The sequence below is a fragment of the Podospora pseudoanserina genome, chromosome 1 (genome assembly GCF_035222485.1).
Source record: "Podospora pseudoanserina strain CBS 124.78 chromosome 1, whole genome shotgun sequence".
Lineage (NCBI taxonomy): Eukaryota > Fungi > Ascomycota > Sordariomycetes > Sordariales > Podosporaceae > Podospora > Podospora pseudoanserina.
The window spans coordinates 4303187-4326312 of NC_085920.1; the positions used below are offsets into that span (position 1 = coordinate 4303187).

General features: G+C 51.8%; 7 protein-coding genes across 7 annotated transcripts; 5 read left to right on the forward strand and 2 right to left on the reverse strand.

The window, feature by feature from the left end:
• Nucleotides 1-98: 98 nt before the first annotated feature.
• Nucleotides 99-3296, forward strand: MPH1 (3'-5' DNA helicase; the record flags this gene model as incomplete). Its single annotated transcript, XM_062942498.1, has 1 exon — nt 99-3296. One exon carries the CDS (start codon nt 99-101, stop codon nt 3294-3296), a length of 3198 nt encoding a protein of 1065 aa, XP_062805456.1.
• Nucleotides 3297-8235: 4939 nt separating this feature from the next.
• QC764_112440 (uncharacterized protein) lies at nt 8236-11845 on the forward strand. Its single transcript, XM_062942499.1, has 3 exons — nt 8236-9701; nt 9765-9988; nt 10046-11845. Exons 1-3 carry the CDS (start codon nt 8970-8972, stop codon nt 11310-11312), a joined length of 2223 nt encoding a protein of 740 aa, XP_062805457.1. The 5' UTR covers nt 8236-8969; the 3' UTR covers nt 11313-11845.
• Nucleotides 11846-12329: 484 nt separating this feature from the next.
• On the forward strand, nt 12330-13448 carry QC764_112450 (uncharacterized protein; the record flags this gene model as incomplete). Its single annotated transcript, XM_062942500.1, has 1 exon — nt 12330-13448. The coding sequence occupies one exon, from the start codon at nt 12330-12332 to the stop codon at nt 13446-13448; it is 1119 nt and encodes a 372-aa protein (XP_062805458.1).
• QC764_112460 (uncharacterized protein) lies at nt 13433-14120 on the reverse strand (the record flags this gene model as incomplete). The annotated part of the gene is made up of 2 exons (XM_062942501.1): nt 13433-13946; nt 14028-14120. The coding sequence occupies 2 exons, from the start codon at nt 14118-14120 to the stop codon at nt 13527-13529; spliced, it is 513 nt and encodes a 170-aa protein (XP_062805459.1). The 3' UTR covers nt 13433-13526.
• Nucleotides 14121-14931: 811 nt separating this feature from the next.
• On the reverse strand, nt 14932-15649 carry QC764_112470 (uncharacterized protein; the record flags this gene model as incomplete). Its single annotated transcript, XM_062942502.1, has 3 exons — nt 15279-15649; nt 15206-15219; nt 14932-15147 (listed from the first exon to the last, which is right to left on the reverse strand). The coding sequence occupies exons 1-3, from the start codon at nt 15559-15561 to the stop codon at nt 14932-14934; spliced, it is 513 nt and encodes a 170-aa protein (XP_062805460.1). The 5' UTR covers nt 15562-15649.
• A 460-nt stretch (nt 15650-16109) lies between these two features.
• PMT4 (Dolichyl-phosphate-mannose--protein mannosyltransferase 4) lies at nt 16110-19141 on the forward strand. Its single transcript, XM_062942503.1, has 3 exons — nt 16110-16778; nt 16842-18480; nt 18534-19141. The coding sequence occupies exons 1-3, from the start codon at nt 16527-16529 to the stop codon at nt 18962-18964; spliced, it is 2322 nt and encodes a 773-aa protein (XP_062805461.1). The 5' UTR covers nt 16110-16526; the 3' UTR covers nt 18965-19141.
• Nucleotides 19142-20115: 974 nt separating this feature from the next.
• On the forward strand, nt 20116-23085 carry QC764_112490 (uncharacterized protein). Its single transcript, XM_062942504.1, has 2 exons — nt 20116-21111; nt 21171-23085. The coding sequence occupies exons 1-2, from the start codon at nt 20822-20824 to the stop codon at nt 22576-22578; spliced, it is 1698 nt and encodes a 565-aa protein (XP_062805462.1). The 5' UTR covers nt 20116-20821; the 3' UTR covers nt 22579-23085.
• The last annotated feature ends 41 nt before the right edge of the window (nt 23086-23126 follow it).

Below are 23126 nucleotides of genomic sequence, written 5' to 3' on the forward strand. Positions count from 1 at the left end.
GACGGTCATTTGGCATTTCACGCACGCCTCAATTCACCCACCTCAGCTCACCCAACTCAATCCCTTTTTCTGAATACTTTTTGTAGCGATATAGCGCAATGGATGATGAGTTTGACGAGACCTTTGTTTTTGATGACGACTTGATCGCACTCACTCAGGTCGCCGAAGCCGAAGCGGCGGCGGCAGCAAATTCCACTGCTCACAGGCCTCAAGAGTCTGCTGTCAGAACGCCAGGAACTCCTCCTTCAGTACCTGCAGCAGCCCGGGTAAATACGGCAGCTGCAATCTCGGAATTCGACGATTTGCCATCAGATTCATTCGACAGTTCCCCACAGCCACCAAACAACCAGAAGCGGCCGAGTCAAGTGCCACCTCCAAGAGCTACTCCGATATCCCAAGGACAAGGACAAGGCTTCCGGCAAACAACACTCTGGGGAGGCACTGCGCGGCAGGGCAGCATTCGGCCATTACAGGTGACTAATAGTCGCCCATTCCGCGCTGACCTGCCCCCAGAGATACCCACTCATCATGAACTCAATGACTGTGAGCTTTCAACATGGGTCTATCCGTTGAACTTGGGCCCAATTCGAGACTACCAGTTTACCATTGTCAACAGTGCTCTGTTCAACAACACACTTGTGGCTCTGCCCACCGGTCTGGGTAAAACTTTCATCGCCGCCACGGTTATGCTCAATTTCTATCGATGGACCAAACGAGGGAAAATCGTATTCGTCGCACCCACCAAACCCTTGGCATCCCAGCAGGTCAAGGCTTGTCTCGACGTTGCGGGCATCCCACGGTCCGAGGCAACACTCCTAACAGGAGAGACGGCTCCGGCTTTACGTGAGGCTGAATGGGAGACCAAGCGGCTATTTTTTATGACGCCGCAAACACTTCAAAATGATTTGTCTAAAGGCTACGCAGATCCAAAGTCGGTTGTTCTTCTGGTAGTCGATGAAGCCCATCGAGCCACAGGCGACTACGCCTACGTGAAAGTAATAGAATTCCTCCGCCGATTCTCACAGAGTTTCAGGGTTCTTGCACTTACGGCAACTCCCGGATCCTCCGTGGAAGGCGTCCAAAATGTCATTGATAATCTCGGTATCTCCCACATCGAAATCAGAACAGAAGAGTCTTTGGATATTCGACAATACGTTCACTCGAGAGACACCAACACGATTACACTCGACCCATCCGACGAGATGATGGAAGTGAGAGGCCTCTTTTCCAAAGCCCTCCAGCCTCTGGTCGACAAGTTGAGCGCCCAAAATATTTACTTTGGAAGGGATCCCATGAGTCTGACTACCTATGGCCTGATGAAATCGAGAAGCGACTGGCTTGCCGGAGCTGGCAGACACGCAAACCAGGGATTAAAGTTTGCCATGTTCGCCGTGTTCAGCATTCTTCAGAGCCTGGCGCACTCGATAAAGTTGTTAAATTTCCACGGGATCAAGCCATTTTATCACAACCTGTTGGATTTTCGCAATTCGGAGGAGGAAAAGGGGGGAAAGGGTTCCAGCATGAGGCGGCAGGTCATCAATGACGAAAGCTTCAAAAAGATGATGACCATGATCGAGAAATGGATGAAATTGGACGGCTTCAGTGGGCATCCCAAGCTGGATTGTCTCTGCGAGACTCTTGTGCATCACTTTATGAATGCCGGGGAAGGGTCCAGCACAAGAGTCATCGTCTTCAGCGAGTATCGAGACAGCGCCGAGGAGATTGTGCGAGTTTTAAACAGCAAGCCTTTGATCAGCGCCACAGTCTTTGTGGGTCAAGCAGATTCCAAGAGAAGTGAAGGTATGAAGCAAAAGCAGCAGATTGAAACGATTGAGAAGTTCAAGAACGGCCAGTACAATGTTCTCATCGCCACATCCATCGGCGAAGAAGGTCTCGACATTGGCCAAGTTGATCTTATCGTCTGTTATGACGCGTCATCCTCTCCGATCCGCATGTTGCAGCGAATGGGACGCACGGGGAGAAAGAGAGCAGGCAAAATTGTGCTTCTCTTGATGAAGGGAAAGGAACAGGAGAAGTTTTTGGAGGCGAAGGACAACTACGCAAGAATGCAGCAGCTCATCTGTGATGGCGATAGTTTCAACTTCCGGCATGACCTATCTACGCGAATTATCCCAAGAGATATAAAGCCAGAAGTTGATAAGCGCATGGTGGAGATACCGATTGAGAACACACAGGATCCCTCCCTGCCTGAGCCTAAAAAAGCAAGAGCCCGGAAGAAAGCATCGAAGAAAAAGTTCAACATGCCCGATGGTGTAGAGACTGGGTTCGTCAAGGCATCCGATTTCTTTGGGAAAGCAGCTGCCAAAAAAACAGCACCACCCAAACCGGTCGAGCCGCAGGAGACTGACGAGATCGCGGAACCACCTCCTCTTGGAAAGGTCGTTTTGAGCAAAGCGCAGATCGAGGAATTGGACAGACGGTATCGGAGTCTGCCAGGAAACGCAAATGCCGAGGTTGGGCCTATCGATTTTGGTGCTCATTCTCAGAGGTTCCTGCGGCCGATATCCCTTGTGGGACATGGCAAGAAGACAAAACGATTTGTCAAGCTGATGAAAAAGTTGGGAGACAGCCAGGACCCCTTCGAAAAGTTCACAGCACCATATGGAGATACTGACATGTCTAACTGGGGGGATCTTCCAGTCCCCATCTTTGCGTCAGATACGGACGCTTCTGAAGAAGAAGACTCAGCTGGAACAGGGACGGGTGGCAACCGAGGCAAAAAGTGCAAAGTGCTTGCGGCAAGGCCTGATGAGGAAAGCGAAGAGGAAGATGGGGACGGATTGGAGGCTGCTTCACCTCCAGCTCGGAAGAGGAGTGCTGGAGGCAAGAAGGCAGCAAAGAGGAAAGGCCGGGTGGCGCGGAAACTGGACGAAATAGGGGATGACTGTATGCGGACGAGTGATATGGAGATTACGGATGGGTCAGACGATGGTGCCGACCTAGAAGATTTTGTCGTCGACGATGATGCGGACCTGTTCGGCTCGAGTGCCAATCAAAAGTCAACAAAGTCGAGGACACCTGGCTCTGCAAAGAAGCAGCCGTCAGCAGAAGAAAAACCTTTCTTCGAACCCATGGATTTTACTGCGACGCAGGATTCAGATGAGGAGATGCCGGATATCACGGAGCTGCTGAAGTCGTCGGTGAAGAAAACGAAATACAGCATGGCGGCGACAGCTTTTGGCACAGAGGGTAAGGAGGATCTGTCGCCGGAGCCGACGACGCCACGGAAGAAGAAAAGGCGGATCCTTGTTGCTGACAGTGATGATGATGAGTGAGCCTCTCGATGGTTGGATGGGGTGGCATTTTTACAAGTATATGAAGCATTGGATTACAGACATGTGAAGAAAACTGAAATTAGAGCAAATTCCCAAAATATGTTTTTTTGGATTATATGATCTTCAATATAACCATCCCGGAGCAACTTGTGTTTACCTATGTCACTACTATCTCGTGAACCCTTTTCCCCCTCTATCGTACAACAATAAGGTATACCTCACCCATCAAACACAAACCAGTCTCCTTGCGGTGTTCAACACAGGAGGAGGGAAATACCTCTCCTTGCAAGGCCTGTATCTCCCCGGGACAAGAGAAACCTCCCTCCCACCTACAATCCTGATCTCCCCCCATTGGCCTCCCCCTGCACGGTTCAACCGCCGCCTCTTGACCTCGATGTCGCCTAACCTTTCAGCGATGGCAAAGAGATCGTAACCTTCCTTTCCTACATCGAATAATTCCCTCTGGCTCTTGACGAAATTCTCCAGCACCCACCTCTGGCTTTTGGTCAGAGAGGAGGAGGAGGAGGTGTGTTTGTGGATGCCGTGCCAGGTCATCTTGTTGAGCTGGGCTGCCAGTCAGGGGTTTTTGGCTGGAAGATCGAGGCGGACTTTGTGGTGTTTAGTTAGGAGGTTGAGGAGGAGGGCTTGGTCGGGGGTTGTTTGGGGGAGGAGGAGGAAGGTTTTGAGTTGGGAGAGGGGGGAGAGGGCTGTGGGGGAGGTGTAGTGGGTGTAATTGGGGTGGGAGGTGGTGCAGGTTTTGGACTTGGAGGGGGTTGGGGATCGTCTGGGGTGGTGGTAGACTAGCTTTGGGGTGGAGCGGATTGCTGTTGTGGCGGTGGTTGTGGGTTGCTGAGATACACCGCGGTAGGATGGGGTGTTGTCTGCCACGGGGTTGGGGCGAGAGAGGGAGTGGGTTGTGATCTCACTGTGGTGGTTCGTGCCTGATTGCTTTTGGACGGAGCTGCTTGGGTTACTCTTGCGAGTGTTGACAGCAGGTGTTATTGACTTTTTGGCCTGTTTCAAAGCGTCAGTCTTTGCTGCCTCCAGTTTCTCTAGAATATCAGTGTTACCGTGAAGGTATGAAAACTGTTTCGAAATAGAAATGGGGAGTATGGCAAGAGTAAGTGGACCTACCGTACGTATTTATTGAGCCTCTCTCTGGCAGTTGTTGTTTGGCAGTCGACTTGTCGTCTTTACCTGACGCCCAGCGTCTCAGACTCAAGAAGGTGAATGCCATTGTTGTCCAGGGCCGGTGTGTGTGATATTCCGAGCCAATCAACAACCTACTCAAAAGAAATCCAACAAATCCTTCTGCCAAAAAAACAACCGAAACAGGACAGCCGTCAAGACAGAATCTAAGTTTTGGTGTTCAATGGGTGAATATTGGTAGAGGTTCTTCCACAACCAACTCATGAGGGGCCAACTTCTTAAATACGACATTTTAATCGAGCAGCTCGATGTCAGAACAATGCATTGCTGCGAATGACAAAACAATGGACAAAGAAAACTAGCCAAATTTATTGTCATTAATGGTCCTGCCAACCGCCCGGCAACAACAACTCATCCATTGTCGAAGCATTCAAGCTATGCACCTCAGATACCGTTCCAATGAGATTTCAATATGTCTAAGTGGGTGTGTATTTGTACAAAAGTTTCAGCTGCTGAATGGCCCTGCAGAGATATGTTGATATGGTTATTGTAGGATAAGGGTCATGATGAACATAGTGCTAAACCACATCAAAGACAACAGTGTGTCCTAAGCTAAACAGTGAAAATCTATAAATATTTCTGCTGCGAACTACCGATTTGGACAACAGTATTGTAGAACTCTTTCTTTATCTGAAAACCTCAATCATAGTTTTCCACAGTAGACCTCCAAAGATGACCGGAAGAAAAATTGGGGCCACTGACGACACATCACGCCCTGCTCAGGAAGAGTGTAGCTGTGGGCATCAATCTAGTACCTTAACTCAGGCGACAGAAACATCAGCAGCACTCCAACGGGAGATACCTGAGTCGGGTCCTGACTGTTCTGGGTCATGTCCAGACAAGCCACAGGAATCTACTCACGAGAAGGCGGCTTATCTCCCACACCCCCATAGACTTTGGCCTGCCCCCGAACACGGTTCAGTATCGATTGGAAACTTCCGGCTCGGTTAGACAGCAATCACGGCCTCGGCAGCTGCATCACCAAAATCAACATCAGCAGCAGCCTGAAGCAGCATCAGACGCAGCGTCCATGGTCAACTACACAACTGCGCCTTATTATCACATCACACATGAACAAAACAAGCCACAGAACCGGTAACCACCAAAGAGCTCCGGTTTATCCTACTATCATCAACACCTTAGGCATCACTCCTTCTCCCACTCCGAGACGTCTAACGAGCCAGCACCTCTAGGCTGTAGCCGAAACCACTTGGTTGGCGTCGCCAGTGCTGTCAGATCTGGAGTGATATCCGGCTGCAATCTCCGGTATATCGTCAAATTGGGTAAAGTAGGGTAGGGTCGTAGTAATGCTATCCTCGTGCTGGGTTGGGCATGCTCACATCTTCTTGGTGTTGCTCTCTGATCAAACAACACCATTAATAGCCACGCCTCCGGTGGCAGAGCCGCATGGCAAAGGAGGCTCGAGGATGAATCCGGGGGCTGTTAGGAACTTGTGGGCAGTATGGGAGGGAGACCTTCCCCGGCACCTAGGCCATAAGCTTGTTGGAGGTGGTGATCAGGCCAGGCAACTTCATTAACTTCCTCCCAATGAAGATTTTGGTAGCTTGACAAATATCCCAATGAAGAAATATCTTGTCCCAGAACAGTGGATCGCGAGACGATGATCCTAGGTTGCATCCTTCCGAAGGGTGGTCGTGAATGTCATGGCCCCCCTTTTCACGCCACTTTCTCTCTTTTTCTGTTGCCTGACCCCCACGGTCGTACTGTTTGCTCGTTATGAGAACTTTCAGAAACTAGACTAGAATAGATTTTTGCTACATATTGCAAGACAGCAATATGCCAGAGTCCTGCCACACCGAACAACAGCATTACCCCGTTTGCGGCTCTTCTTGAAATGTGAATTTGTTGGCGAGCGGGGAAAGGGAGAGAGAATATTTGCCTTGTCTTGCACAAGGCCTTTGCAGAACGGGCTCGCCACAGGTCGTCAAGTCGTTGACGGACGCGGCAGTCATACGAAGCACGACGAAAAAGAATACAGAAGCCTAAGCGGGAACAATATACTGCGGGGGAAGTTGCATCTACGTTGAGGCTCCCGTTTCTCTAGCATCCCATTGGTAGACCTGGGAGATGTTGAGTAATTAAGATGTTCGACTGTGTTTGTCGATGGGATGGTGTCTGTGCCATGCGACGTGGATGTTCCCCAATCGCCTCGCTTGGATGGATGGAGAGCTTGGGAGAAGGGGGATGGGAACGAGTGGGACGACGAGGGGGATGATGACGGGGCCACTGGCGGCTTTGGCATTGGCTCGTGCCGGCCATCCCCAGTAATCCCCAGACCGCTCCGTGGCCTGTGTCCCTGCCCAAAGCGAGCCAAGCATTTCTATCAGCCCTACAGGAACCTGAGCGGAGACGGTGGGAAGCGGGTTTGGAATCTGCTGCAGCACAGCATCTGCATCTGTCCTTCTGGTGCCCTTCACGCCCTCTGGCCGACAGCTTCTGCGCACATCCGTAACATTCCCATCCAGCCCATGCTGTCCCGATATACTGATGTAGCCATCTAATGCAATGTTTGTCAGTCATCCGGTCATCTGAGTCCCTGGTATGTTATCGAGAGGTTGGGGGCCGCATCTTCACGTTTGAGTGGGCGATGGCTTGAGCCGCAATGCCGCATTCTGCTTCAGGTTTCTGGCTTTCTCGCCATGTTGCTTGCCGTCATTGGCTGCAAGGAACCTGCATCTGTGAGTCCTGGAGATTCAGATTGCGAGACGTTGCAGCCCACTGGTGGCTAAGCTGTGGGGTTCGGCAAGCTCGATGAACGGACCACCGCTTATTCGTGGTGGAGGTGTCCACTTGTCTATGGTGATATCAGTTGGGTTCGTGAGGAGGTTGTGGAGCAGACGAGATTGCTGAGATAATGCTGTTTGATGAGAGATGGGCGAGGCAGACGTTTAGATCTCGAGCCGAACAGGTCACTGATGACAAGCGGCGGTTGAAAATGAAAGCTCTGCACGGCACAGCAACAGCTCATCTGCGACTCTGCAACTCTGCGACACCGCGAAAGCGACAAGCCACAGACATCAAAGGGCGGTTCCTGTGGCCCCTGAATGTTCCTGCGCATTGTCGCCCAGAACGCTGGGATGGCCTCTCCCGTTACCATACCCCTTTTGATTGCCCTCATGACAGCCAAAAAGACCCATCGGGTTTGCCTTGATGGTTTCTCTAAAGACGACGAAACGGTTGACGTGTTTATTATGATTGAGTGAAAGGGACTTCGTCATGACCTGCGCGGCCGAGACTGATATCGAGGGGGGAAATTTGTCTGCCTCAGTGATGCGAGAGCGAGAGGGCCCAGAGTCGGGTATGTTAGCGTAAGACCTGTACAAATGTCGACTATTAGGGTTTGTTACAGCGAGGGTCCTGCGAGGGGAAGCGGTGTGTTAGCAAGACATCTGTCCCGCACTAACAGCACCACGCCAAACGATACCAACTGGAACCGTGCAGCAGCTATCGTTACTGGGAGAGGGTGGCATTGGGGGCATTGGGAACGAGTGGTGGCATTGGATGCTTTTTCGGCGACACAATTGGAAAGGATTCAGGGCTGGCCAATCAGATAGGTCTGCTGCGCCCTGCCTTAGACCCACATCTTGCTAGGGACCCCAGTCGGCACAGCAGGCAGCAGCGTCCAAAAGGCTCCACGCATTTCTCATCATCCCTTCGGTCCCCAACGACAGTCCTCGTCCACGTCCTCAGAACCCACGCCCCTTCTCGCGACAAACCTCTCTTTCTTCCCCATCTCATTCCATCCCATCCCATCCATCCCATCCCATTTATCCCATCATCTGTTTTTATCGGCAGAAAACCTCTGCCCCAGACAACCTCAGGCCACCATCCACCGTCAACGGGCCGCTCTCCTTGGCTTGCTGTGTGAGGCGTTGCTGAGCTAAGACCATTACACCGGCCGCCCATTTACCACCGCGTCTGCCCACTCCCATCGCCCCTTTGTTATAGGACCCCGTTCCCCTTCGGCCGTCGTCTTCTTCTTACATAACGCCCTTCCTTTGAACACCTTCCTGCGACCGACACATCCGCCGTCGTTGTGACGCCAGTCCTGGATCCATTGCGAGCTTGCTGTCCCTGGCGCCTCCTCCACAACCTTGGTCATTCACACAGGTAAGGACCAAGAACCCCCTCCCCTTCCCTCTCATCTTCTTCCCTTCTCTATCTAGCTCCAGTCCACGTCGGTCTGGGCATCGTGACATCTGGGTGCAACTCGTCTGGGTATTGGCCAATCCCGCCCTCGAACACCAAGTCCTATCTGCAGAAAGTGCGCATGGTAGATCGCTGCATTCGGAATATCCTGCTTCTGTGACTCACATCCTCTCGTCTCTCAGCCTTACAATGGAATATATTGCATGATTGAAAACTGACAAGAGGGCCTGCCACAGTGCTCTATCTCGCGCTCTTTCAAAAGACCCGGGTTTTCACCCCGCATCTACCGCAGCCATGTCCTCCAACCCCCGTAGGACGCCGATGACTCGGCCGGACTCGAGAGGCCTTTCTCTTAAGACCAACACCCTCCAGAAGGGAGCGACCTTTCACTCTCCCACGAGTCCTACCTCGACCACAGAGAACGTTTTTAGACCACCATCTCTGCCACGCCGATCACAGTCGAACCTGGACGATGTCATTGATTCCCATCGCCGCCGTGCCGCCTTGACCTTGGACGAGTTTGATAGAACGCTTGCCGGTCTTTCCATCAACGACTCGCCTTCCTCAGCGGCTGCGCGCAAGATTCTTCGCGAAGACAGCCCGCCCATTCCCCGTGGAATTCTCAACCACACCTTGGATACTGTCATGGGCAAGGAGAAGGAGGTGGAACGCAAAGTACTGTGCCCTCGCACTCGCCGAACTTCTCGACATCACGACTCCGACAGCGGTCTTGGCACCTCTATTGCTTCCACCAACGAAAAAATTGCTGCGAAGGAGCAAACAGTCGCAAAGACCACTGCTGTCACTAGATCTGCCGCCGCCACTCGCACGACCACAACTACCACCACACAAGTGCTCGGTCAGCGTGCCAACAACCGCATTTGCGAACACACACTCAAGCCACTCCTTGGCCAGTCGGAATTCAAGGATTTCCACCCGCTTCTGCTGGAGTGCCCAAAGAAAATTCAAGACAAGGAGATCGTCTGCCTTAGAGATCTTGAGAAGACACTTCTTCTTGTCGCACCAGTGAGTGATTTCGAGAACGACACTGCCACCAAGAGTGATACTTACCGTGTTTTACTCTCAAAGGAGAGAACCAAATCTGCTGGCCTGTACCTCGACTTCTGCCTGACCACCATTCAGTGCATCCAGGCCACTGTTGAGTACCTCAGCGACCGTGAGCAGACTCGGCCACGCGACGTGCCGTATAGCAGCGGCTATTTTATCGACCTGGTTGATCAGATCCGCCACTACGCCCAGCAACTTTCCGAGGCCAAAGAGAAGGGAGAGAACGACGAGATGGATGTTGATCCGTATGACTGCTCCACTGTACATGAACTGATTGTGCCGCTTGCTAACTGGTATTCTAGCACTGACGAGATCAAACTGCACGGTGGAATCCACATCAACGGCCGCCCCGCCGAGCTGGTTCGCATCAAGAAGAACGGCAAAATGATTTCCATGGCTACCGGCGAACCTATCGAGTCGATTGAGGAAGAGAGCAGCGGCGCGGTCAGGATTAAGCGCTCGGCCAGTGAGGAGCTCGAAGATGAGGAAGAGATCATGCGCTCCATGGCCAGGCGAAAGAAGAATGCTACACCCGAGGAGCTCGCGCCCAAGAAGTGCCGAGAGCACGGCTGCAACAAGGAGTTCAAGCGGCCTTGCGACTTGACCAAGCATGAAAAGACACACTCTCGGCCCTGGAAGTGTCCCGTCACTACCTGCAAGTACCACGAGTATGGATGGCCAACGGAAAAGGAGATGGATCGCCACCATAACGACAAGCACTCTGCGGCGCCCCCCATGTTTGAGTGCTATTACAAGCCATGCCCGTACAAGTCCAAGCGGGAATCCAACTGCAAGCAGCACATGGAGAAGGCACATGGCTGGACCTACGTCCGGACCAAGACCAATGGCAAGAAGCCTGGCTCCAGCATTGCTGGTGGCTCTACCCACCCCACGCCCCAACTTGGCCACATTTCCACCCCCTCGAGTGACATGAGCGCTGGGGTCGCTACTCCTCCTGATGATTGGAGCCACATCTATTCCAGCGGCCTGGAGTTCCCCACCTATATGCCCGACTCTGATTTCGGCATGATCCCTCAAGAGCTCCATCTTGAGTACTCTCCGGTTGATAACCCTACTCCTTCCACTGACTCTGGCATGGACCACAGCTCTGCCTACCAGGATATCTCCACAGATTTCACACTCTATGAGGATATTTACAGTGCCAATGTGCAGCTCCCTACACCCATGCACGCCAATATCTATGACAAGCCCATGGAACCACAGTTTACTCCTTTCACCGGTGCCGAACTCTGCCCGCTACCTGCCCAGCTCTCACCCATCGGCCAAGCGAACGCTATGCTCTTCACTCCCACCTCGATGGTCGATGAGGGTTTCGATGACCAACACGAGCTTGCCGCCATGACCAATATGGCCAGCGGCGGGGACTTCATCCTTTTCCCCAACCAGGCTGGTGTTTCCAAGCCCATGTACAATGACTCCCTGTTTGCGACAGATCTCCCGCTCCAGGGCATGGGCACCGGTTACTCTCAGCCTTCCACTCAAGATCTGATTAACGGATTCCACGTTGACTGGTCAGCACATGACTTGAGCGCCTACCTTCCTCAGTAAATCAGAGGATCCTGCGAGTGGGACTACCAGATCTCGCGAGTAGGCCTGTATATTGGCGTTAATGGAAAATTGGAGATTGTTGGGAAATAATTCTCCCGGCCTGTTTGCCGTTTTTTATGATGTAATGAAGTGGGACATTAGCGATTTTGGGATTGGAGAGAAGAGAAGCTGAGATCGGAACTTCCAGGCAGAATATCTGGGGACGACTCTACTCTTACTCCATTTTTGTATTTTTCCATAGCTGGTTTTGCCTGTTTAATCGACAGTTGGCCCCCGTTTGGGGTTTTCATACTGCTAGACGCATTCCTTTTCTTCCACAAGCAACCAACCACCACCAAGACTGCGAATGTTGGGTCAAAGGATTGTAAAGTGGATGGACATAGTTTCAACAATGGCAGGAGACAACAGCCATTCACACCGGCTCTAGGTAGTTTTAGATAGAGATCATGGCTTTTTATACAATAACAAAGAAGCTTGGAGTTACTATTTTGTCCACATCCATCACGATGTGTTTCTGTTAGCGGAGAGTGTGGGTGTTATACACAAGCAAGAGGGTGCTTTTCCGGAGCTAGATACCAGATGTCTTGAGCAAGCTCCTCCAACTACCTTATTTCAATTGCCTTTCAGACCTGTTCGGGGTTTAAATAGGCGTCAAAGGACAATTGCGAGTATTAAAAAATCACCCAAGGTAGTTATACAGATGCTTTTCAACTCTGTTTACATAGGTGTCGATAAACAGAGCATGTACGGATAGTTCTGTGGACTTCATTTTGTTATTTCGGAACAGGCGGGAATGATGGTGATGATGGAGATGCCTGGGACTTGTGACCTTGGGGATTCCTTGTTGGTCCCGTAGTAGTTTCTGGCTTTTCCCGAGACTGGAACGGGATGTATAGATAGGTAATCATATGAGTCATTCGGTATAGATACCTATCAAATTACCCCTCATTAACCTTGCCGCGGCATTCTCGTTTCGAACTTGAACTTTGTTTTTGGGGACCGATCCAATCTGTCACAATGACCCCCACAACCAGTAACGACCTCATCACCCCCCTCCGTGCCGCCTCCCGCAACCTGGCGCGCGAATGGGGGTTTTTACGCCCGAAGATTGCGGGATCGGACCTGTCGGCTGCTGCGGTGCACGCTCTTATCGAACTTGGGAATGGACGCTCGCTTAGTGTTGATGAGCTGGCTGCTGAGTTGAGGGTTAGTACCGGGCAGGTGAGGGGGGTGGTGGTGCCTGAGCTTGTTGGGAGGGGGCTGGTCAAGTCAGAGGGGGAGGGTGGTATTTATGGGCTTACAGAGGAAGGGAAGGAGACGCTGGGGAGGATCAACGGTTTTGCTCAGAGGCAGGTGGCGAAGGCGCTGGAGGATGTGGGAGGGGGGAATGGGGTTACGGCTGGGGATATCACGTCTATGTTTAGGATTTGGACGCAGGCGCTGGAGAGGGCGAGGGAGGTTGGGGAGAATTTTCCCACGCCGGCGGTGACGCCGGGACAGGAGGAGAGTCCGTTTGGGTTGCCCGGGACCGGTGCGGTTGCTGGCGCGGGGGTGGAACCAGCTGTGGCAAAGAGGACGGTTGAGATCGTGTCTGGGTATCAGCCTGGGATTCTGGGGAGGGTGGTGGAGATGCATATGGAGTATTACTATCCAAAGTATAACTGGGGGAGGGAGTTTGAGACGGTATTTACGGAGGGGATGCTTGACTTGCTGAAGAGGGTCGGGAATGGGAAGGGGAACCAGGCTTGGGCTGCGGTGCTCAAACAGCCTGGTGGGAAGGATAGAATAGTGGGGACTGTGTTTATTGATGGGGAAATCACGGCTAAGGAAGGGGTGGCGAAGTTGAGGGCGTTTATTGTTGATGAAGAAGCGCGGGGGTTAGGGGCAGGGAGAAGACTCTTACGAGCAGCGATGGATTTTATCATGGAAGAGGGGTTTGGGCAGTGTAAGTTGACAACCAGCAAGGAGTTGATGGTGGCTAGAAAGATGTATGAGACGGAGGGGTTCAAACCGATGGGAGAGTACTGGTATGGCGGTTGGTTGGAAGGGGTGTGTTCGATGGAGTATCTGTGGGAGAGGCCCGCAGGGAAACATACGTCAAGTGAGGATGGAACGCTCAAGGGGAAGGAAGTATAATGCCCATCTATGTTCGGTGTCGCTATATAACGAAAGTATGATGGCCAAGTCGAATGTCGTTTCGGAACAGATTCGTCGTTAACGTGACGAGGCCAATGTCCACAAACCCCCTATTATCCAGCTGGCAGCCTTCCATGATCCCCATAGAAACGCCGCACCCAGCACGCCCAACAGAACCACCACAATACTCCTAATCTCAAACGCCTCGGCAACCTCCATCTTCATCAATTTTTTCTGTTTGCTGTGGTAGAAGTCTTCCTTCTCCTGCCCGGGACTAACGGCGGGTGTCTGATGCTTGCTGATGGGGAATGGCTTTCCCTTCTCGTCTACAGCGACATACTCGTACCGTTTGTATCTGTAAACAATCCGGTGCAACCACTCGGGCATGCGACTTTCTGAGTCTGAGGCGTGGTAATGCCGCCTCAGGGCCAAGTTACGCGTGTCGACAAGAAATAAGGAGATGAGGAAAGTGGTGAAGATGATTGGCGTCATGATTAACTTGAAAAGCAATTAGTATAAGCTGATACCCGAGAGGCTGATGAACCTGAATGTAAAGGGGCACATTAGGGTTTCACATACCTTGTATAATGACGACTGGTCTCCGACTTTAACATCAGCCTGATTGAACTTGGTGCTGGCGGCCCGAACGGGGGCTGGTGCGGAGGTTGACATTTTATCGGTCTTCGTTTGCTGGGGCTAACTGCCGAGGAAAATTTGGTGAAGGGATTGTTGTGTTGGAGAGTCGTCCGAAGGCTTGAGGTGGTGAAGATATGGGCCTGAGTTGCCAAGGCGTGAGTAGAGAACGTGGCTGTGACGCGGCTTGACTCCTGTCAAACCGATTGAACGGCGCAAGTAAGTCACCGACGGTTTTGTGCTATCAAAGGCCAACTGTAACGCTTTAATCGACGTTTCGTGTAACCCAGGTAGTTCCATCAATTAAGGCCAATACCCCAGAGTGCCGTACTCTCGGCAACTGCTGTCCTAATTCCGATGGAGGATGAGAAGTCAAAGTCGATGTTATAGTGCATGTATATAGCTCATCAGCCCCAGTTGTTCTACCCACCGACGTTCGGAATACCCATACCCACCATCACCTATGACCGGAAACGCATTTGTTCTCGAAGACTCTTGTAGCTCTGTTCGTCATGACGGTTTGACTGCCCCACCATAAATTAGACGATCACCCCTCCATGCCCCTCATTCAAATGTAGGTCGGGTATCACCGGGTTTGCAACATCAGTCAGATATGATGGTGGAAAACATCATCTTTTGAATTGTTCCATTTTGTACATTTTTACTGATATCGACTCCAATCTGTCATTTACGGGAGAGCGATGCACTCAATCTCGACATCAACGCCCTTGGGGAGCTGCTTGACGGCAACGCAGCTTCTGGCGGGCTTGTGGGTGAACCACTTGGCATACTCCTCGTTCATAGACTGCATTTTGATTTAGCAAACGCTCTCACTCAATGATCGGAAACATCAGGTGCTTACGGCAAAGTTGGCCATGTCGGTCAAAAAAACATTGACCTTGACAACCTTCCCGATGGAGGAGCCAGCCTCCTCGAGAACGGCCTTGATGTTGGCGATGCAAGCACCGGTCTTCTCCTGGATGGTGCCCTCAACGAGGTTGCCCTGGGCGTCGCAGGGAATCTGGCCGGAGCAGTAGATGGTGGTAGGGGTCTTGATGGCCTGGGACTGTATATATTAAGTTAAGAGATGCTTTGACTATTTGAGCTCTCAAAGGTAGTCATACGTAAGGGCCAGCGACTATGGTCATGTCAGTCAAGGATCAAGGGAGATGGTAGCTAGTGAGCAGAAGAACGTACCCGGGGCGGCCTTGTCGGTGTAGACGGGAGTGGCAGACATGTTGTGGATGAGTCTTGGGAGTGTCCTTTTGGGAGAAACCTGAGAAAAGACAGAAAGGGATCTTCTGGCAGCAATTGCAAACATTGATTGAGACGGTGGGTTTTCTTGACAGTGGAATTGGCGATTGGCTTTTTGATGGACTCCTTCCCCGCGCTCCGTTCTTCGGACTACGGTAGTGAACCCCGCAGCCCGGGCCGCTGTTAAGCTCTGGCAGATGCGGATGTGGCCGTCCCAGGGTCTCATATCGTCAATATAGAGAATGCACTTTATCCTCGCACCTTGAATGGAGCCTACCTACGTACCCAGGGAAGTGGAACAGTCCAAATTACCCAGGCACTCAAAAGAGTATTTGTAGGTGGCGCCCACCAACCTCAGGTACTAAAAGATTCCTGTGCCTACCTTAAAAACCAACTCGGTGCCCCAGACATGATGAATACCTCGTGATGGACGCGGGTTTCAGATGCCTGGGGTTTCTCCAAGTCGTTCTTTCTTGGATATCTCTCGTCTCATCAGAAAAGACCAGATATGCAGATATGTGGCTGAGGTAGTGAATACTAGCTACGGAGTACTGTGTTTCTTGGGCACTTTTGATGGTGTTGGTGACGTTTCCTGGTACCAGCTGCAGGCGCCGCTTGGCATCTCGAGCTCGGGCCTGGGTGCCGGGTTGCGCCAAGTGGCCAGAAAAAGTCACCCCCCTGCACCCAGAGAATGATGGCGGTGTCCTCAGCCCTGCCGGAGGGAGGGAGGCTTTAAGGGGTTGTCAAGCAATTTGTTGCCATCTGCACCTTGTCTTCTCTTTGCGCAAGCAACCTTTTGCCATTGGCCCTTCGCATTTCAATCTTCTTCTACTCTCTTTAAAGTTCCCTTTGTTTTTGTCTTCGTCTTCTTCACTTTAAACTGCCATTGGATTTGGCATTAGGGCACTTATACTCGCGGTGTTGCTGGTGAGGTAAGTTTAGGTGGCTTCCTCCGTCTCCCGCCGTCTGGCATCCAATGTTTGGTAATCGCCGTCCGGCTTTCTCCATCCTGCAATTCCAGTGCTCTCAGATGCCAGCTATATATCTGCTTATCTTTGAAAGCCTGGGTGAGCTTAGGACTTAATTCTTGCCCTCACCGTCGCGACCATCAACGGCGCTCCAGGCAATCATTAGCTAACACTTTTCTTGTCTTCGCAGCCCGACCTTTGAAACTGACCACCACCGTCCATCATGGCTACAACAGCCCCCCAGGGCACCTTGCGCCAGCGTAGCGTAGCTGGTAGCAAGAAGAACAAAGATGGCGCCTCCTCCGATGTTGAGCTCGACAAGCTCGTCAAGGCCGCCAACCAGCGCCCAAAGGCTGTCTCGGAGAACGATCACAGGATCGCCTTCTTCATCATCACCATCCTGGCCTTCATCACCAGATTCTGGGGCATTAGTCACCCCAACGAGGTTGTTTTTGACGAAGTACACTTCGGAAAGGTATGATGCCCTTTCCCTTGCGCCTTGGGCGACAGTCACGCTGACATCTGCCGCGGTTTATAGTTCGCCTCGTACTATCTCGAAAAGACCTACTTCTTCGACGTGCACCCTCCGTTCGGCAAGCTCCTCTTTGCCTTTGTTGGTTGGCTGGTTGGCTTCGATGGCCACTTTCACTTCGAGAACATTGGCGACTCCTACATTGCGAACAAGGTTCCTTACGTGGCCTTCCGCTCCCTCCCTGCACTCCTTGGCGCCTTGACCGTCTCGGTGGTATACCTTATCATGTGGGAGTCTGGGTACAGCCTCCCCGCCTGCATTCTTGCCGCTGGCTTGGTTCTGCTCGACAACGCCCATATTGGCCAAACACGCCTGATTCTTCTCGATGCCACCCTCGTGTTTGCCATGGCCTGCAGCTTGCTCTGCTATATCAAGTTCTACAAGTTGCGCCATGAGCCCTTCTCAAGGAAGTGGTGGAAGTGGCTGATCCTCACTGGATTTGCCCTTTCCTGCGATATCTCGACCAAATACGTTGGTCTTTTCGCCTTCATTACCATTGGTTCTGCTGTTGTCATTGAGCTTTGGGACTTGCTGGATATTAAGAGGCCTGGTGGAGCTCTGACCTTGGCTCAGTTCGGCAAGCACTTTGCTGCTAGAGCTTTCGGCTTGATCTTCCTGCCCTTCCTCTTTTACCTCTTCTGGTTCCAGGTTCACTTCACCATTCTCACCCGCTCCGGCCCCGGTGATGATTTCATGACCCCCGAGTTCCAGGAGACCCTGAGCGACAACATCATGCTCAGCAACGCCATCACCATTGACTATTACGACACCATCTCGATCAAGCACAAGGAGACCAAGGCTTACCTTCACAGCCACCCGGAGCGTTATCCTCTGCGGTATGACGATGGTCGTGTTTCCAGCCAGGGTCAGCAGGTCACTGGTTACCCATTCAATGACACCAACAACTATTGGCAGATTCTCCCCGCTGGTGCCGATGACAAGCAGCTCAATCGTCACATCAAGAATCACGACCTCATCAGACTCCGTCACGTTGTTACCGACACCATTCTCTTGTCCCACGACGTTGCCTCGCCATACTTCCCTACCAACCAGGAGTTCACCACAGTCTCGCTTGCGGACGCCTATGGTGACAGGGCTGCTGACACTCTCTTCGAAGTACGCATTGAGCATGGCAAACCTAACCAGGAATGGAAGACTATCTCGGGCCACTTCAAGCTGATCCACAACCCAAGCAAGGTTGCCATGTGGACTCACACCAAGCCTCTTCCTGAATGGGCTTTCAAGCAGCAAGAAATCAATGGCAACAAGCAAATCGCACCAAGTTCCAATGTCTGGCTTGTTGAGGACATTTCTTCTCTACCCGCCGACCACCCGCGCCGCGCCAAGGTAGCAAAGAAGGTCAAGACTTTGCCCTTCTTGCGCAAGTGGTTTGAGCTGCAAAGGTCCATGTTCTGGCACAACAACCAGCTGACGGCCAGCCACCCCTACGCTTCGCTCCCCTACTCTTGGCCTTTCCTGCTCCGCGGTGTCAGCTTCTGGACACAGAATAATACTCGTCAGCAAATCTACTTCCTTGGCAACCCAATCGGTTGGTGGATTGCCAGCAGTGTCCTGGCCATCTATGCCGGCATCATCTTGGCCGACCAGTTCTCACTACGCCGTGGCATGGATGCTTTGGATCACCGTGAGTCTTGATCTCTAATTCGATTCCGAGTTACGGCGGCTAACAATCGCTAGGTTCTCGCTCCCGCCTGTACAACTCCACGGGCTTCTTCTTCCTTGCCTGGGCTACTCATTACTTCCCCTTTTATGTCATGGGTCGTCAGCTCTTCCTTCATCACTATCTCCCCGCACATCTAGCATCTGCCCTTGTCACGGGTGCGCTGGTTGAGTTCATCTTCAGCCAGGACGCCGTGGAGCACGAGGTGGCCCATCAAGCCGCTAAGGCCGGCAAGAAGAGCCAGACTCCTAAGCACCACTTGACGGCCCGCGAGCGTTTTGCCGGCCAGAGTTTGTTCGGGTCATGGGTTGCCACCGGTGTCATTCTCACCTTGGTTGCCGCGGGCTGGTACTTCTTCTTGCCCTTGACCTACGGCTACCCCGGCCTGACGGTGGAGCAAGTTATCCGGAGAAAGTGGCTGGGTTATGATCTTCACTTTGCCAAATAGGGGGTGAAGGAGTCATAAAAAAGAGTTTCCGGCATTTCTTAGACCATCCGCATAGTTGACTCGAGAAGGGGATTGTGAAATGAAGCTGTACGATTTAAAGATTCTCTGATTTGCGCGTCTTAAAGGGAGCAAGGAGGCTACAGCCAGGTTGGGGAGTACCGGTGGGCGGTTTGGGGGATTCTCTGGGGCATGGGGATATAAAAGTCTTAATCTTTGCCAGTTGCACTGTGTTATAGATCATGAATCACATCCGTTGTTTGCACAAAGCCTGTTTGTTTCTGCGAAATACGGTTTGTATTATGGTTCTCCATTGGCTAGCGGTTGCTTAAATCGTCCCAGCCTTGCTCTCAAGCAACGCAGTTAGCTCTGCCGGATTTCTCGGATATGGTGCCTACTAAACATGGCGCATTAGTACCCTGTGCGAGAGAGATATTCCCAATACCAGATGCCAGTCAGGAACAAGACCAAAAGACTTTCTTCAGAAACCCAGATTATAAGCATAACCAAGCACACCGCCCCCAACTGCCCCCCCTCCACCCGCCCCGCAAGCATATGACGATGCAAGCGTTGTCTCCGGTTAGGAAACATGGGCGAATAAAGGAGTTGAAAGGCAGCGGCGACGAGGGGGTTCATACGGCTCTTCCTATTACTGAGATAAAGGGTTGTAGCAGGCGCTACATAGATCATCATGGAAGTCTTGTTGGTGTTGTCTCCTGAGGGGCGCTGGTGTTGAGGCAGATAAGGCAGAATGGGAGGAACATACTGTTTACTTCAAAACTGTTGGCTGCGTTTGTTGGTTAGTTGATGTTTCGCCGAAACGACCGCCCAAGCAGCCAGGCCCAATATTTTCTTTCGAGTATATCGCCGGTATCAATTGCTTCGTGTTTCGTTCAATTGAGAGGTTGCGTGCAACGGAAGATTTGGACCGGTGGCGGGCGGTTCGTTTCGCTTCACAGGACGTCGGTGGTTGTTGCAGGAAGAATTTGAAGCAGAGAGCAAGGAAAATATTTTTAGTTTTCTTGACCCCAGCTCTGGCTCCACCCAAAGCTTATGTCCGGGTAGGCCAGAGGGTTAGGGTTCGCTGCTCACAGTGGAACCTCGTCAATATCACAAGGCTATTTTGCGATGCCAAAGTCCCAACACAACATGATTGCGGACACAACAACTTTCTGGAGACTCAGATTCGTTTTCAAGCCGAATTCCCCTCTGGTGGGGTTGTGTTGCAAGTGCCCGGGAGCCGGCTCAAAACGATGGCCGGCCGGACAAACTGTTCACCCACGCCGCCAGCCTTGACGATTCAAACACTCTCCGAAGCACACCAAGACCGTGCGATATCTCTCTTGTACTCGAGTTGACACAATGGTGTTTTCTGAAACCGGGGCATAATCCCTACCGATGGCGTCAAGGCTGGAAAGGAGCAACCGCTGTAGACCAAGCGGTGGCCTCCCACCTCAGACGGAATTCGGAGCAAGATGGACATATCAAGACAATACCTGTCAAGAACCTCCTCGCTAGGACAGGTGTTGAACAGGATGGCTCCATTTGCACTTGGGAGGCTGCAACTGCATGTACATGCACACAACCGCAGTTCGGCACATCAGTCCGGTGAGTCCTATGAGGCAAAGAGACCTTCGCCAATCATCGCATTTGCCGAAGGTCAAGGGGCTGAACGGCGCGGGGAATTCTGTGACGCGGCGAGGTAGCATCTCAGGAATATATCGATCCTGGATCCACGAACACTTTTGAGCCACCTTTTTTCTTATTTTACCTTTCCAGCAAATAAGTGCTTGAGTCTTACCGCTATTTCGACAACGCCCTGACAACAATAACACACGATAGCAGTAGCAACTTCGCCAAATGGATCTTTTCAGGACCTTACCTGTCCGCTCCATTTCGGTTGTCTCCCTGACGACTGCGTATCTAGCGTCATCAGGCAAACTATCCATATGGCCCCAATGGAGCCTGGTACCGTCATTTCTAGCTCTTTGGAGTCTTCAATTCTCCTTCTGGCTTATATGGGTTCTCTTTCTCTACAATAGTCTGTTTTCTCCCTTTCAAGACTTGCCCACGCCTGACGGCAAACATTGGCTCTTTGGCCATTTCCCCATCATCAAGAAGTTTCCGACTGGGAAACCTATGATTGAGTGGTGCGTGTTCTCTCTACAACAACGTCCCATGTACGATCGGTTGTTGACTGTTAATGCAGGGTGAACACACTCCCGAATGACGGCCTGATCAGATATTTCGGTCTCTTCAACCAAGAGAGGCTGCTCCCTACAAACCCCAAGGTATTGACCGAACTTCTTACCACCAAAAACTATGACTTCCAAAAGCCCTCTTCATGGCGATGGCTCATCGGCCGTATGCTCGGTATCGGGCTTTTGTTGGCTGAAGGCGACGAACATAAAGTGCAGCGTAGGAATCTGAATCCAGCATTCCACTTCCGCCACATCAAGAATCTGTATCCAATTTTTTGGAGTAAATCCAAGGAGGGTGTAGAGGCCTTGACCAAGAAAGTCCTGAGTGACGAGAAGTCCAACGGGCCATCGGGACCCAAGGACCAAGAAGAAAGCCGTACGGCTGTCGTCGAGGTCGGAAACTGGGCCTCTAGAATTGCACTCGACATTATCGGAGTCACCGGTCTCGGTCGTGACTTTGGCGCCATCTCAGATCCAGGGAACGAACTCAACCAGACCTACCAAAATCTGTTTTCTCCCAGCAAGCAAAGCCAAACGCTCGGTATGCTTAACCTCATCTTCCCGGCCCGTCTAGTCCAACTCCTTCCTGTTCAACGCAACGCAGACATTTTGGAAGCCGCCCGCTATATAAGGAACGTCTGCCACGACCTCATCCGAGCCAAGAAAGAAAAGCAAGAACGGAAAGAGTCCCTCGGCGACGACATACTCTCCACCGCCATCGAATCCGGTGCTTTCAGCGACGATAACCTTGTTGACCAACTCATGACCTTTCTCGCTGCCGGCCACGAAACCACCGCGTCTGCCATGACATGGGCCATCTACCTCCTTTCCAAGAACCCCGAGATCCAATCCCGCCTCCGCGCTGAAGTCCGTTCCCGCCTCCCCTCCCTTGCGGATGATTCCTCCCAAGAAATCACCAGCGTCGACATCGACTCCATGACCTATCTCAACGCGGTTTGCTCTGAAGTCCTTCGGTATTTCCCCCCTGCTCCTGTCACCATCCGGGTAGCTGCCTGCGACACCTCGATCCAGGGCCGGCACATACCCAAGGGAACTCAGTTCATGATCATCCCTTGGGCTATCAACAAGTCCGAAGCCCTTTGGGGGCCTGACGCAAGGGAGTTCAACCCTGACCGCTGGGTGCCAAAGGACGAGACGGATAAGAGTGCCGCCAGTGGAGGGGCGACGTCGAACTATGCGTTCCTGACTTTCTTGCACGGGCCGAGGAGTTGTATCGGGCAGCAGTTTGCCAAGGCGGAGTTTGCGTGTATGTTGGCTACGTGGGTTGGGAGGTTCGAGATGGAGCTGGAGAATAAGGAGGAGGAGGATGAGGAGAAGATTAGTATCAAGAGCACGCTCACGGCAAGGCCGGAGAAGGGGTTGTTTGCGAGGTTAAAGGTGTTGGACGGGTGGTAGATTGGCTTTGCCTTTTATCTTTCACGAGGGTCGGAAGTAATTTGTGAAAGCTGAAGTTTTCTCTTTGTTGATTTTTGGGTTATATTTCTCTGAAGCGTGGATAGTGGGTGCAATAGCCCGGCCATATCCTTTTAAACCTACCTTGGTCATATATCTTTGATGTCAGGGCTCCATCTCTTTATCACTTGGACCCTGCCTCGGATCATGTCAAAAAACAGTTACAACAGCCAACCCATCTACCTTCTTCGCCAACTCATCCGCCCCATTCAACACCGCACTACAGTTCAACTCTGCTTACTATTCGCACATTCAACGCCAGGTGCTTATCAAACAAATTCACCTGCCTCAACACAACCTTCAACATTTCCATCAACATTAAGCCCAACCCCGGTGCCTTTTGCCCACGTACACAAGTGCCTCTCGACTTACACCAACACAGGTATCATACCACTTGTCATAACACACTACAGTCACCTTCATGATAAGAGACACGCATATGGTCACATCTTTATATATCTCTTTCATACATAAAATTACAAAACCAATAG